The following is a 14,621-nucleotide window of genomic DNA, read 5'->3' on the forward strand; positions in this document are numbered from 1 at the left end:
GTCCCTCGTGATCAGAAAGTGGTTCCGGCACGTACAATCACAGAATTTAACCTTTCGTGTATTTCTTAAAGCTTTGTGAGTGTTCGCGCGCCGAGCCCGCAAAACGCACCAATGCCGTATTTTTGTTACGATCCACCTTATTTCACAATGTTCTTATCAGCTGTCCGAGTAGGCGATGCCAGCTGTAATAACTGCGGCGCAGCGACGTTCAAGTCAATATTATGGGCGAAAAGAAAGGGAAGTGAAATGAAATTCTACAAAATATGGCCATTGGCCTGCGCAGACGCTGCAGAGCTGCCGCACTGGCGTACTTGACAGATCGGCGACGCAGTACGCACTAGAAGGATTTACACTCATTTCAACACGTGAGAACTTCGGGAACGAGTCAGTTTATTTCATTATTAGCTCCATTTATGACACGAACGTGGTTACACATGGTGGATAGAGATACAATGCCCTCCGAAAGTTCCATACGCCCAGTTCACGTGCGGCCATGGCTACCAATGGAATGTGTAGTAGGGCGGTCCTCCAAAGGTGTGGACGGCAGTGTGGATTATAGTTTTTCGCACATTCGATAACGTTTGAATCAGTGCTAGCGGATGCAGCACTATCAAGGCCCCAGGTCTGGTCATGCCACGCTCTAGGGTCTTTCGGAAAGGAGTGCACTTTTACTATCCCTATTTATCTGTACGTCAACACTTCATGGGATTACAAGAACCAAATGACTTATTTGTGTTACTGTATAGTCGACGGAATGCACATACATTATACGGCAATATGACATCGTTTAAAATGTGGAAAGGCTGGGCACACGCAGATAATCACATCCTTTCTTTCTTTTAATACCAGCTGTTTCGTCACGGGTATTGTTTTGCTACTGCAGTGCACATCCCGTCGTCAATGCTTCAGGGCGAACACAGCGCACAATTGGGCATAAGACGCTGCAGAAGGGATGACGTCTTACGGAGGACCTTCTCCTTGAACGTCTTCGTCGTGATGTTCGCTATCCTTCGTGAGCTGCATAGGTAAAGATTAACATAACGAGCTTGTCAGAACGCGCTCGAGTGCGTCACATTGCACGCTTGATCGTGTACACTTGTTCTCTTAAAATTGTATGGAAAACTATACTACCCGCCGCGGTGGCTCAGATATATGGCGTTGGGCTGCTGAGCACGAGGTCGCTGGATCGAATCCCGGCCACGGAGGCCGCATTTCAGTGGGGGTGAAATGCGAAAACACCCGTGTACTTATATTTAGGTGCACGTTAAAGAACCCCAGGTGATCGAAATTTCCGGAATCCTCCACTACGGCGTGCCTCATAATCAGAAAGTGGTTTTGGCACGTAAAACTCCGTAATATAATATAAAACTATACTGTGAATCATTTACTGCTGGAATGTTCGAAGCACTTGCTGGTTGCAGAAATGCCACAATTTAGATTCGCCATTAGATCCACCAATTCTGTGAAATGAAGGTACACAGAAGAGTAGTGGGTAAGTAAAAAAATAATTAGCATGCAATTAAGTAAAAGATAAGCCATTTCAGCGTGAAAGTTATTCCTACACTTAATGTGCGCCGCCGCGGTGGGTAATTGTCTATGACGTTTCGCTGCTGTGAACATTCACTTTAATTTTTTTTCGGCATTCTGGTACATTTGCAAAAAAAAAAAACTGGTGGTACGGGCTAAAGCCACGGGAAGTTTGACGGCCGGGGGTCTGTACCTGGCGACCATTGCACTTTGACAGAGGCAAAACAATATGTTCGTGTGCGACAAACATGCCATGACACAACTATACATGTAAAATACCATACTAACAGTCTAGAAACGAACTCTAAAAAGAAATTCCATGACGAGGTAGCTGAATCGATTCTCGGCGCAGGTGGCGTTTCTGCTCAGGCGGGGCGGCGTAAAAAATGCATATGATGGTTTAGATGTACTTTAAAGAACACCATGTTCGTCAAATTTAATCTGAGACCCTCTATAGTATGCGACGCATACCTATAGAGGGTATGTTACAGCTCTATTCTGAGACCATGCAAGTAATCCATTAATATGCACCGAGGGTGTTTTCGTCAATGCTGTATTTTCAATGCTGCGCACTTCTGTGCATCTCTTTTGCGCTCTTTCTGTCTTCACGTTTCGCTCGTGCGCGGGACGCGTGTTCTTGTGAGACTGCAGTTCTCAGCGTTTTTTTCTTGCTTGCTCCGTGCATTCCTTTAATGTTTGCTCTGTGACGAGGACTAGCGGGTGCCACTTAGAGGCGCTAACCTGTCCTTTAAGTTTATGTCATGAAAAATAATCGACGAATGAAGAGCCAGAAGTATACTGTGCCTCTTACACTTGTGCCACATATGTGAAGTGTATACCGTCAAATTTTTTTCGCCTCCAAACGCATTGGTTTGGCCACATACCACATGTTTGAGCGAAGATATAAAGTAGTTCTTAGAAAGTGAAACTAACATCAGTTTAGAAATATACCCCACCAAAGTCTGCTACGAAATGCATTGGCGCTGCAAATAAGTTTGTCCTGTATTGCATATAAGGAAGACCTTCTGGGGTATTGAGTGGAACACTACATCTTACCGCAAACGCTCGTCAAGCGCTGATTGACTTCAATTCTTCAATGGTACTGCAACACGTTTCATAAATTAATTAATAAAACTTAATTAGTTTATTTTATTTCAAGAAATATACTTAATCATCGATAACCGCACAGTTCATGATGTGCGCGAGCGTTGAATATCTGGTCACCGAAAAATTAACCCTCTTACCTCTACTGCACTAATTTTAATACTTACTTTAAAATGTTCGCTGACACACATGGTATGCTATGCAACGGGTGAGGCGCGGTTGCTACGTGAGGTAAGCCAAGGTTTTGTCCTGTTGGTTTACCTCTACTCTATAGACCAGCGTTGTGCCCGTGAGTTATAGTGTTAGACGTGTTTAGGCTTCCTTCAATTTACTTTTGTTTGTTTGTTTATTTTATGCAGTAAGCACTGAATTAGGGACGGGAAATGGAGACGCATGATTGTTCCTAAATGGTACGCAGGTTCGCATATGATCCACACTACATGGGAGTAAGAAACGGGGGCGGAAGCGCCACGAGAGGCGATGCTTGCCCCCGCGTAGGGCGCAACCAGTTAACGTAGCCTATTTTTTAAATGCATATTTACCTTATTTTCCAATTCTCGAAGTATCTCTTCAAATGATCAATGCTGCCAAGTTCTCCATTTTCTCTAGTCGACAGTGCGGAATCTGGGAGGCCTGTCGGTGAACCAAACATGTTAAAACGTTATGCTTCGTCGAAACAAATAATTTAAATCAATTGTGATATAATGGCGTTTATCAACATAATGCTCGCATTGTGGCCGCAGACTTTTTTTTAATACTTGGTGCTTGCTGTTGTGTTATCTTAGTTGCGCTCAGAAATGTCCTGGAAACATTGATTATTCCAACAATCTGTCAGAATTGCGGTTGAACCTAAATTTTCTTGTTCGATATTACTTTCGTTAAGTCGACCTTTAGTTTCATTCAACACTCTTGCATAGTCCGAAAAGGTGCCTATAGTCTTGCAAACACAAATTCGAAGCCGGATTGATTGGAACGAATTTTGATTCTCTCACAGGTCAAATTAGCGGCGTACGACTGTGTCTAATGTTAAAATTGAAAAACTGAGTGCTTTCATAGTTGAAGGGAAGAAATACTGATTGTTTAAGCAGAAAAATACACACAAAAAGCATTATCGGGCTCTTAATTAATGACATAAAGTGAAAAAACCTCGATCATTGAAATCGGCGGGAAGTATTCTCGCCTTCCTGCATTTCGTCCGCGTCAAGACAAGCACCAGGAAACAGTGCCAGTACGTTTGCCACAGAACGTTCGAAATGCTGCTGTAACAGGATAAAATCATCGCAAGCGCGGATAGCTGTGAATAAACTCCGTCTATTGCGCTTGCAGATTTAATTGCCATGTTTCTTGTTCGGAACTCACCAGCGTCGCTTGACCCTTGCGATTTGTCCGAAAAAACGTACATGTAGCCAGCAGGGGCGTGCCTCAGTGGAGTCACTGTGTGGTAAACTCCAGTCACGATCTGAAACGCACAGAATGCGCGTGTAAGCAAAACACCTATCTTGATGTTTCGGTGGGTGTCATTGAGTATGAAACGTTGTAATAGGCATTATTTAGGACTTTTATTTTAAAGATTTGTATACATTTTTTTAAAGCATCTCCTTATCCCCCCCCTTGGCTGGCTGCTTTATAGATGGCCGACTGCAAGTATACTTCTGTGGCAAATGAAGAATTCTCGACTGTCATCATTGGCAAACCGCGCGAATGAGTTCAAGCAGCATGAAGCAGCAGGAAGACTGCTGAGATCGTCGCTTTGCCATTCATCCTCTTACATCAGTGAAGTGTTTATGTATAAATTCCCCTCCCAGCATACTGTATACCTTACTGTTGGTATCACGTCAACCAATTTTATTCCGCGCTGTCATCTCTGTAGCCTGTCTTGCAGGCAGCGTGTAAACAGACAACTGTCGCTTTAATCACCTGCAGCTGCCGCGCTTAAGCCAGTCATCCGATCACTTCTAAACCTCCAAATTTTTTTGCGTGGCAGCTGTGAATAGATAAAAGGAAAAACAGTACCAATGACGGCTTAAAAGAATAGACGGCGTTTTAACTCCCGCTTTCCGTATATGGTTGGTGAAAACGGCGCAATTTAGATGAGCTGAGACGTAGGCTCCTCCGAGCAAATTTACAGTACTTACAGTCGCTGAACACCCTACGCTAATGAGGACAAGAATGAAGCCTGTAGGCGCAACCAAAGCAGACTTCTCGCTGACCAAGTAACATAGGAGCATGAGCTGGCGTCTTGCACTGTGCACCTGAGAGATCTCGGAGGTATAGTCACTGTAAACAAATCGCTTTAAAAAATAAGAAAACATAGAAAATTCTGTTTAGCCCAAAATATATTTGAACGGAAGCCACGAAGTTTCTTTGAATTAAAGATAATATTATTTATCTGTCAAATATTTGTTTTTAATTAGATAATTTTAAAGCGATGAGTCACCGTGAATTAATGGGACAACAAGCACTCATGGCCGGCGCTTTCAGGGACTATGGCAGTGTGAAGCGAACACTCGTCTCACGTTTGTGCTTTCGCCGGTCTGCAATATCCGGGTCGATCTCATCGAGGGAAATGAGACGGCCACGGTTCCCTTCAGAACTTCCAGCGATGTGTTGTCGAAATTCGTGCCCATGTAGTTGACGAGGGAAAATCCTGCAAGAACAGTGACAAATCGACTTGGCACAATTCTCACGCTCTCTAGCTGTGCGTCCTGCAGGTCGTAGGCGGCAGCTGGCGGAGATTGTCCCTCGCGAGCCTTTTCCATTGATCAGCGCGAGAGCACGCAGTGTAAGCGCGAGGACTTTCTCTTAGCTGCGTGTTGACTGCGAGCCATCATCCCGCAGCCACGTGGTGCTATAGCGACGCTCTTACTGTGTTTTAACCCTTGGCGTGGGGGCCTTTGCTTCTTGTGCCACCCGTGACTGGGCGTTTTTACACTGTTGAGTGTCGAGACAAATAAACATGTTTTCGTTAATTGCGCAGTGTGTTTCTTGCGGCGCAGCACTCGGTGCCCTTTGGAGACTGAGCGCGTGCGGCGCGCTATGCAGATTACGCGAGGCGATGGCTGACGCGGTCCTGCGGCTCGCTAGGAACCCGTGGTGGTAGGTACTCCAGTGAGTACACGAGCCGCCACACCATGCATGCCAACAGCCGCACAGCGAAGACGAGTGTAAAATGAAATAAAGCCGCCACACGGCCTGCCGCTATTGTCCAGGGAAGCATATATCTAGAGTTTGCCAAGGTTTAAAGGGGGTACAGGTGAAATACATTGAGATGTGGTTATGATATACTCGGTAGTGGCCGAGTGAAATGCAAGTCGCCCGGGAATCACGCAATCATAGTCTGAAACAGCTCGTCATGTTCCAAATAGCCCTGCCAAGCGCCAGCTGCCGCCGCGGTGGCTCCCGCGTGATTAAAGGAGGACCCTTCGAGCATCAAATGAGAAATATTTGGGTTTTACGTGCCAAAATCACGATCTGATTATGAGGTGCGCCCTAGTGGGGGACTTCGGAATAATTTGGACCACTTGGGGTTCTTTAACGTGCATTTAAATCTAAGTACACCGGTGTTTTCGCATTTCGCCCCCATTGAAATGCGAGCATTAAATTCCATGGGGCCGTATATTGTCTAAAAATATGTGCCCTGCACAAAAGTGCGCAATGAGTCTGGTAAATGACGAACGATCAAGACACAACACCGTCCACAAAAGATTTAGTAAAGTTGATTTAGAGTCTGTTGAATGTTCAACGGGAGAGCTGCCTCTCGTATATTAACATGTGAGATTCTAATCGACACACCACGAATAATCCATGCTTAAAAGCTAAGTGTTCTCTCTCATTTTGCTCACGACTGCATACTTGTCTGACCAGTGGGTCAAGATGTACTTGAGGCACATGGCGTGTGGCCCACCGGTATGCCACGACAATCAAGAAATTGGGCCTTCGAAAAGCAGGAATAACTGACACTGAGGCCACAACAACAAAGACCACTTTGTCGTATTCAACGTGTGAGCTACGGAATAAGTCTAGTCGACGCGCACTCTTATGCTCTTCTTATGTTTGGAAATGCTCGACGCATTTCCAAACGCGTATACATGTTTCATTAAAAGTATTTCCTTTCACAACTTATTTCATAGGCATCCGCAGATCAGAAACCAAGCAAAGTTTAATAAGCAGAGTATGCACTTCGAACTGCAGTCTATAAATAAAAATAATTCTGGTGGCCTACATTTCCATCCATTCGTTACTTACACGAAGTGGCTTTTAATGTACGGCGTTCCAATTTGTTTTTACTTATGTATTGCCTTCCGGGATTTTTCGCTTACGGCCAACGTCGCCGACACCGACGACACCGGCTTTTCTGCGACACGAGCTCCTTTAACGCTGTCGCGTTAAAATGTGAATTGAATTAAATGTATATGAGTCCCTGTGTTATGAAAAAAACTCATTAAATGCGCTAATGTTACGTTTCTTTTCTGTCCAGGAATAAAGCAGTCAAATGAGTTGAAGCGATTGCCAAGGCACTATATGGCAGAATTGCATGCACATCCGTGAACCCTCTACTGCGCCGACTATGATGCCGTGTTACGTATAAGCAACGCGACCGTTATTGTTTCCACAATACAGGGTAGCCGACTGGAGATGGTTAACGTCCCTGTCTTTACTTTTATCTCTCTCTGTCTCTGTGCGTTGCCCTTTACAGTTGGATCAATTCTTCGCCGATGACTTGTCACCTTGTGTACGATGGCGCAGAGCGTCCCGCCAGCGTTACGCACACATTAGTGCAGCGGTACGTTTAAAGCGAGCGAATAACGGCACAGGAATTCCACGCGCACACGCGTCATATCGAGACATATGCGTGAATAATCCCAGTTAAAAAAAAGCAGTTCAATTGAGTTTTTATAAATGGGGCCCAATCGGTTCCGATTGGACATCATCGGAGGTCCAATTTGTTCCAGTTGTACATCACCAGGGTTCACTGATATGCTAACTGCTCCCGATTGGCCCTATTTGGAAGTCACCGGATGAGTAATCTTCTGAAGCAGCAAAATAGGTGACAATAATAATAGCATAATTATGATAAGAATCTTCAAATAAAAGTACTTTGTATTTTGGTGCGATCAATGGGGAGAGGTATTTAGCTTTTTCTGAAATTAAAAATCTGCCTCGAAACTTTGCCAATTTCACTTGAACCACGGACACCACTTGGGCAATCAACTTTAGCTTACATATATAGCACTTGACTGAAACCTGTCATGGTGAAGTGGTGAATGGTGAGAATTGGGTCCAATTCGTGTTTTAAAAAATTGGTCCAATGAAACATTCAAATCGCCTTTTTCTTTTCACTTTCTCTTTTCTTTTTGACTGGGATACAGCTGACTTCTGACTCGAGAAAGTTCCATAGCAGCGAATAAAACCATTCCTGTGTGATCCTTATATAACGGGAAAGCGGTACACATGCAAAGCGCCCGCTGCGTGTAATTTTTTTTGTGTATTTCATGCATGAGCTTCTCGAACTTCTCGATATTTATGCACAGCAACACGCGGCGTCATGTTTGGCCCGAGGCTGGGGCCAAGTCCTTCTGCATGGCAGAACGCACAGGTGTCCTCGGGTGAGCGCAGAGCGAGATATTTCGCGGTGCTTCAATCCGCCCCTTCGCTCAGCTCGAGGCCTGCTCACGCACCGATGCACACTACTTGGCTTAGCGGGAAGATGGATCTCGTAGGCTGACCTCCGCTGAGCGCGGAGCGAAGCACTTCGCGAGACACGCACAGCTCTTCGCGCTTACATACTCCGTGTTCGCGTAGGGGTTACGCTCGATTCGAACGTCGCGGAGCCGACGACAAATCCTGGCGGGGACTTGAGTGACTCGGATTTTCATTTGTCATATCATGAGAAGCCAACAAACACTGACACCATGGACAACATAGGGGAAATTACTTGTGCTTAATAAATGGAATGAAGAAACGATAAATTAATGGAAATTAAAGTGGATTAAAAAAACAACTTGCCGCAGGTGGGAACCGAACCCACAACCTTCGCATTTCGCGTGCGATGCTCTATCAATTGAGCTACCGCGGCGCTGTTTCCCCATCCACTTTCTTGTGTACTAGTAAACCCTGGGATTTCATTTGTAGCATATGGCTTTTAAATCCAGCCTGTGGCTGATTGTGCACGATTATAAACCGCGCCGACACACGCATACGCCATCATTCCGATTTAGTGAAGTCGCTGTAGCGGAGAGTGTAACGGAGCCTTCGTGAAGCGAGGAGTTCGAGTGGCGCCTCCTCGGGTGTGACGTCACGTCCAGGACGCCGCTCACTCCCGCTCGCTCGGCTGCCGCGCGCGCTCGCTCTCTTCGTGCATGTGCGGCACGGGCGCGAGTCGTGCTTTCTGAAGGATGTTTTGGCTGCTTGCTGCTGTCACGCTTGAAGTGCAGTTTGCTTTTGCAGCGTTGGATAATTAATGGCATGTGGACGATGAAAGAGAGCGCAGCAAATTTTAATCTCTCAATGCATTCTATAAATGAAGTTTTGGCACGTTAAATGGCGCAGCCCTCGTGTTCATTGCCTCGTATTCGTTCTTTCTGGTACTACGCAGTTTCACTGAGAGTTAGCGTGAACGAAGAAGTATGAGATGTCAAGTTGACGGAGAAGTAAAAGAAGAAAGAAAAAGAAACAGCGTAGCCTTTGCTATACGTACACTGCGCTTAACACTCCCATGTTAAAAAAGATCCAAAATTCTCTTATATTACAAAACATGGATACTTTAATTTCTAACTGACAAACTGGTGACATTGAAATGAAGCCAAATAAAGCAATAAACATTCCTGTGACAATATGGCCGCACATGAGCGTTACCCTTGCGTGTACCCTGTTTATATACTACGATGGAGCTAGAAGAGCTTCTATAGCGGCAGTGTATAATGGAATTCTGAAAATCAGTAGACCAGCGATTTAAATTTACATTCCCTCGAATTCTCTCACATTCTAGCATTGTACGTCGCAATAGTTATTCGAGGTTCAAGAGTGAGTTGAAATGGCTATCGGTCTGTAAAAGAGTAGTTGTGTATGCCATCGCTAAATATTGTTGTGCAACTATTTTGAAAATCTACGGGCGTTAACATCACACGGTGACGCACGAGAATAATGAACAGAGGATGTAATTTTTTCTTTGTCGTTTACCTGTTCATTTGTCAGCAACGACTCTTGGGAAACCAGACACGGTGAAGCCTTTTCTAGCAAACAGTCCTTGTGTGGCTGGGATCTTTAAAATAATCGAGAACTGGACCATGCTTCGTTCAAAGGAGCAAAGGCTAACGGTGTGATACGGGCCCGGGCCATGTATGGGCCAGATTTCAACACATCACGCCGCGACTTTACAATTCTAGTACAGCGGGCCGTAGCACTTGCGGATGCTCCGGACGTTTGTGCGCATGCGCGAGTAAGAGCGGGTGCGAGATAGAAAATGTGAAGGCTTTTGCTTTTGCTCCTTGAATATCTGACTCTGCCTAGGCACTACGGAGAACTTTCTTTGGCGTGTCGTCGTATGCGTTTGTCCCTAGGCGCGCCGGCATTGCCGAGTGGGGTTGAGTTTGTTTACGCTCGGACGCTGGCTGCCGGTGCGATGAAACAGGTAATAACGTCGCAGATGTTTCCGTGGGAGCAGAATGGACCGTGGAAGAGGCCGGTCAGCATATATTGAAAATCTAGAAGGCCGAGCGCCTTAGCAACCCCGGTTGAACGCGAGTGACTGAAAGGGCGACGATGAGGCTTGACGCACCTGCAACAGCTATGAGAATACGCCGCGCCTGTAACGCGTTTTACACTAAGCTAACCTAACGTTAATCTAACCTGACGAGACCGAGACAGAAAGACAGTAATGCTCACGACGCAACCGTTGTGAGAATACGCCGCGCCACCCTAACGGCTTTAACGTTAACCTAGCCTAACCTAACGTTAACATAACCTAACCCAACCTAAGCTAACGTTAAATAACCTAATCGAACTTAACGTGGCCTAGACGCAAAGACAATAATCCGCACGGCGTAACCGCTGTGAGAATACGCCGCGCCACCCTAACGCCTTTTACGCGAACTTAACGTAACCTAAGCTAACCTAACCTAACGTGGACGAGACGCAAAGCCAATAATCCTCACGGCGTGACATCAGACAATCGCGTTCAAGCGTGGCTGCTAAGGCATTGTGCGTTTATTTCATTCAAAGGGGACCACTCAAAAAGACTCCTGAAAAGTCCAGGAGAGCAGGCCCCGCCTCTACTATGGCCCCTATTGCTCCCCCGGGAAAATCAGTGTTTTTTTTTTTTTGAGGTAGAGTGCCGTAAGGCGTGACAAAGTTATAATCGGGCATGACTGACTCAGCACCAGCGCCGCACGCGCGAGAAAGTCTGTCCGACGTACGTTTAGACACAGCGATCACCAAATGGGGCGTCAGTACGCGCTGGTTCACCTGTTTCACCGCGCCGGCAGCCAGCGTCCGAGCGTAAACAAACTCGACTGCACTGCGCAATGCCGGCACGCTAGAGATAAACGCATCCAACACGCGCAAAGAAACTTCTCCACCGTAGTACCTAGGCAGAGTCAGATAAACCAGGAGCAAAGGCCCCCAGATATTCTCTCACACCCGCTCTTACTCGCGCCTGCGCAGAAGCGTCGAGCGCCTCGAGAAACGCCACGCCTCGCTGTACTTACTAGCAATTGTAAAAATGCCACCGGGCCGGTCTCAGGCGGACCAGCACATGGCAGTTTCGGGCTCGCGAACCGTGCTTGGGCCGGGCCTGTACCAGAAAAAAAAACGATCCATGCACCGCTTTAGGCCCGTGTATATTGATACACTTTGTTAAGGAATGCCCGCAACTTCAACGCGTAAAATTTGTACGATACTTTGCTCGAAATGGGAAGATTCCCTTTGTAACTTTTTTAGTTACGACAGACACTGCATTTTATACGGAACAGCAACATTGCTATTTGTTATGAACATCGTAAACGCGTATATAAGACGGATGCTCGCTACCAAGCTTCCATCGAGTTTCGCTCTGGTGAGTTGTTGTAGTCGAATGCAGGTACTATAATAACGCGTAAAAGCAGGCACTTTTTGTTAATCAATTTGCTACTGTATTCTACTACTGTCTCCGTTCTTCGCAACAGCCGCTCAGGGAAAGTGTTGTTCAGTGGTCATAGTGCGGCTGCGTGTCATATATTTCACGAGTACCTGAACGACAATCATCCCAGAGAAACGTTTTGTGACTAAGAATGAGCGCCAAGCCATTAGAAGTCGTGGGTTGTTCCATATCCTGCAGCAGCCTCCATTCGACGATACGGCACAGCCCTCTCACAATGGCACCAACGGGTCTTCGTTACTGTGAGGCACCTATTGCTTGAGAAACCCATAGGCTCATTGCAGCTTCGAATAGAAGCCATGAGGCAGCCCTTTAAGCGTCAAGTGTAGTGCCTAGGTTATATACTAGGCAGCAGATCTGAGCGAAGAGGCAAACTAAAGTACCTTGTGCAGCATGATGTTTCGAACCTTCTTGATTTAAGTACAAACAGAACTTTTCGCTTCGTCAGGCCACGGAGACATCACAAAGCTCCCATGAATGTGCTTGATTTTTACCACCTCAGTGAATTATACTTTCAATGTGTCCCACACGACCAGTAATGCGTCGGCTTCTTGTTGGCTGCAAAAAATATGGTCTCAAAGGCATGTATAGCCTGGACCGGGCAGCTGTATCAGCTTAGAGAAACGTACGAACCTGTCATAACTGTTGCTGAAGCAATATAAGCTCTGAATCGCCGACCTGAGTTGAAAATGTATCATTAAAAGGGAATAACCAATGGTCACTGCCTTTCCGTATACTGGCAACTGACAGTCTCAACTCGTTTCACTTTAAGTTACTCCCTCTAATAAATCGCACACGTAATGGGAAGACGTGGGATCGTTCCCCACTTGCGGCAAGTTGTTTCTTCATCCACTTTCATTGCCATTAATTTATCATTTCTTTAATTCAGTGCGTAAGTACAAGTAATTTCCCCCATGTTGTCTTTGGTGTCTTTGTTGGTTGGCTTCTCATGATATTATGAATAAAAATCGGGCCCCTCAGTTAACCCCCCTTTCTTCTCGTTCTTACATAAAGAGGGTCTCGAATCTGGCAACATTGATGCCTTCAGGTAGCATGTGCGAGTTTATTGACCAGTTGCCTTCATCCAGAAAGATCACGTACTCGTAACGCCTGCGGCAGAAAGGATGTTCCACATCCGCCGCCAAGGTTTGTTAGTGGTGGCGCTGGTTGACACTCCCAAGGTTAGTTCGTGTAGTAATTCATAAATACCCAAGAAAGTGGACGGGCAAACGGCGACGTGGTAGCTCAGTTGGTTAGAGCGTCGCACGCGCAATGCGAAGACGTGGGATCGTTCCCCACCTGCGGCAAGTTGTTTTTTGATCTAATGTCATTGCTATTAATTTATCATTTATTCAATTCAATTAGTAAGTACAAGTAATTTCCCCTATGTTTTCCTTGGTGTCCTTGTTTGTTGGCTTCTCATGATACGATCAATAAAATCGGGCCCCTCGGTTTAACCCCCTTTCTTCTCGTTCACGCCCTTATAATAAAGTTAAACTGTTTACTTTTGGGAATCAGTTTATACGGAACAACCGACGCGTGCATAATCTCGATTTCAGTTTTAGTTCTGTTCTCGTTCGACTGCCGGGCGTTCCAGTAGACAAATGCAAAAATTTGGTGTTTTACCATGAACTATTGTCGTGGCAAAGCAAGTTTTAGTGGGTTAAAATCAAAGCAAATGTTGTAGAAGTAACACATATAGCCAGCGTGTTTGTCGCGACATGCTTGTCGTGCCTCACGAAATATTCCTCTGTCTCGTAGTCAGACATTCTATCATATTTTTCGCGTTTATGCTTTGGTTATCCGCCTGAACTTCCGCTCCATGGTTTAGAACCTTGCATGAAAAATTTGCACAGCACGGGGACCCCGTTCCATCGGCCAGCTAGCACTGCAAATGCTTCCTTTGAGGAATACATTGTTGTCTAGAATATAGCTGCTTTATTAATTGTTACAAACGCAAACAGCCGAAAAAGCTACATATATATACTTGAAGTGACCGTCAGACGTGTGCTAGTATACAGTGAACTGTAGAGCGAACAAACGGAATGCTGTAAAGCAGTGATTTGGGCTTGTTGGTAAGACATGGTGAGGCTTATAGCGCGTTAAAAAGACAAGGACGAAGGTGAGACGTGACACACACAGCGCCTGTGTGTGTCACGTCTCACCTTCGTCCTTGTCTTTTTAACGCGCTATAAGCCTCACGAACAAACGGAAACACAGCGTAGGAGGCGCGCGGACGCCGCCCGGACAGCAGACAGCAGACCCAATAAGAGCTGAAATGTGGGCGAGTTTGTGAGACTGCATACTTGACTTGAAGCGCAAAAAACACGGGGACAGAGGAAAGGAACACCAGAAAGGACGAGCGCTAACTTCGAACTAGAGTTTATCAGAAAGCCACCCGTTTTTATCTGTCGACACTGATCAAAAGCGCATCATTGCGCAAGCGCGCTCCAATCCCCCAAAATGTTTAACATAGTTGTACAAATCAATCGCAACATGGCTATGCGCATTGAAACACACACACACACACACACACACACACACACACACACACACACACACACACACACACACACACACACACACACACACACACACGCGCGCGCGCGCGCACGCACACACGCACACACACGCGCGCGCGCGCGCACGCACACGCACACACACACACACACACACGCACACACACACACACACACACACACACACACACACACACACACACACACACACACACACACACACAAAAAGCTCCGAGATCGTAAGACATGGAAGCAAGCTCTCAATCAGGCCCTTATCATGTGTGCACTGATAGGGTTGTGTTAGCAGCGAAAAACGCTTTGTCGACATATATCTCCGT

General features: G+C 46.0%; 1 protein-coding gene and 1 non-coding gene across 2 annotated transcripts in view; one reads left to right on the forward strand and one right to left on the reverse strand.

Annotated features, from left to right (window-relative positions):
• Positions 1–480: 480 nt before the first annotated feature.
• Positions 481–14,621, reverse strand: part of GC (gamma-glutamyl carboxylase) — a 66,942-nt gene continuing 52,801 nt past the window's right edge. The window contains exons 12-15 of the mRNA XM_070532320.1: positions 5,148–5,278; positions 3,991–4,090; positions 3,174–3,264; positions 481–1,017 (exon numbers count right to left, since the gene is read on the reverse strand). Of these exons, the coding sequence (XP_070388421.1) occupies positions 906–1,017; positions 3,174–3,264; positions 3,991–4,090; positions 5,148–5,278 (434 nt within the window). The 3' untranslated portion in view covers positions 481–905. The remainder of the gene's footprint in view (positions 1,018–3,173; positions 3,265–3,990; positions 4,091–5,147; positions 5,279–14,621) is intronic.
• Positions 12,999–13,071, forward strand: TRNAA-CGC (transfer RNA alanine (anticodon CGC)). Its single transcript has one exon. It is a non-coding gene; the product is annotated as a tRNA-Ala (tRNA).

The sequence above is a fragment of the Dermacentor albipictus genome, chromosome 1, assembly GCF_038994185.2.
Source record: "Dermacentor albipictus isolate Rhodes 1998 colony chromosome 1, USDA_Dalb.pri_finalv2, whole genome shotgun sequence".
Taxonomy (NCBI): domain Eukaryota; kingdom Metazoa; phylum Arthropoda; class Arachnida; order Ixodida; family Ixodidae; genus Dermacentor; species Dermacentor albipictus.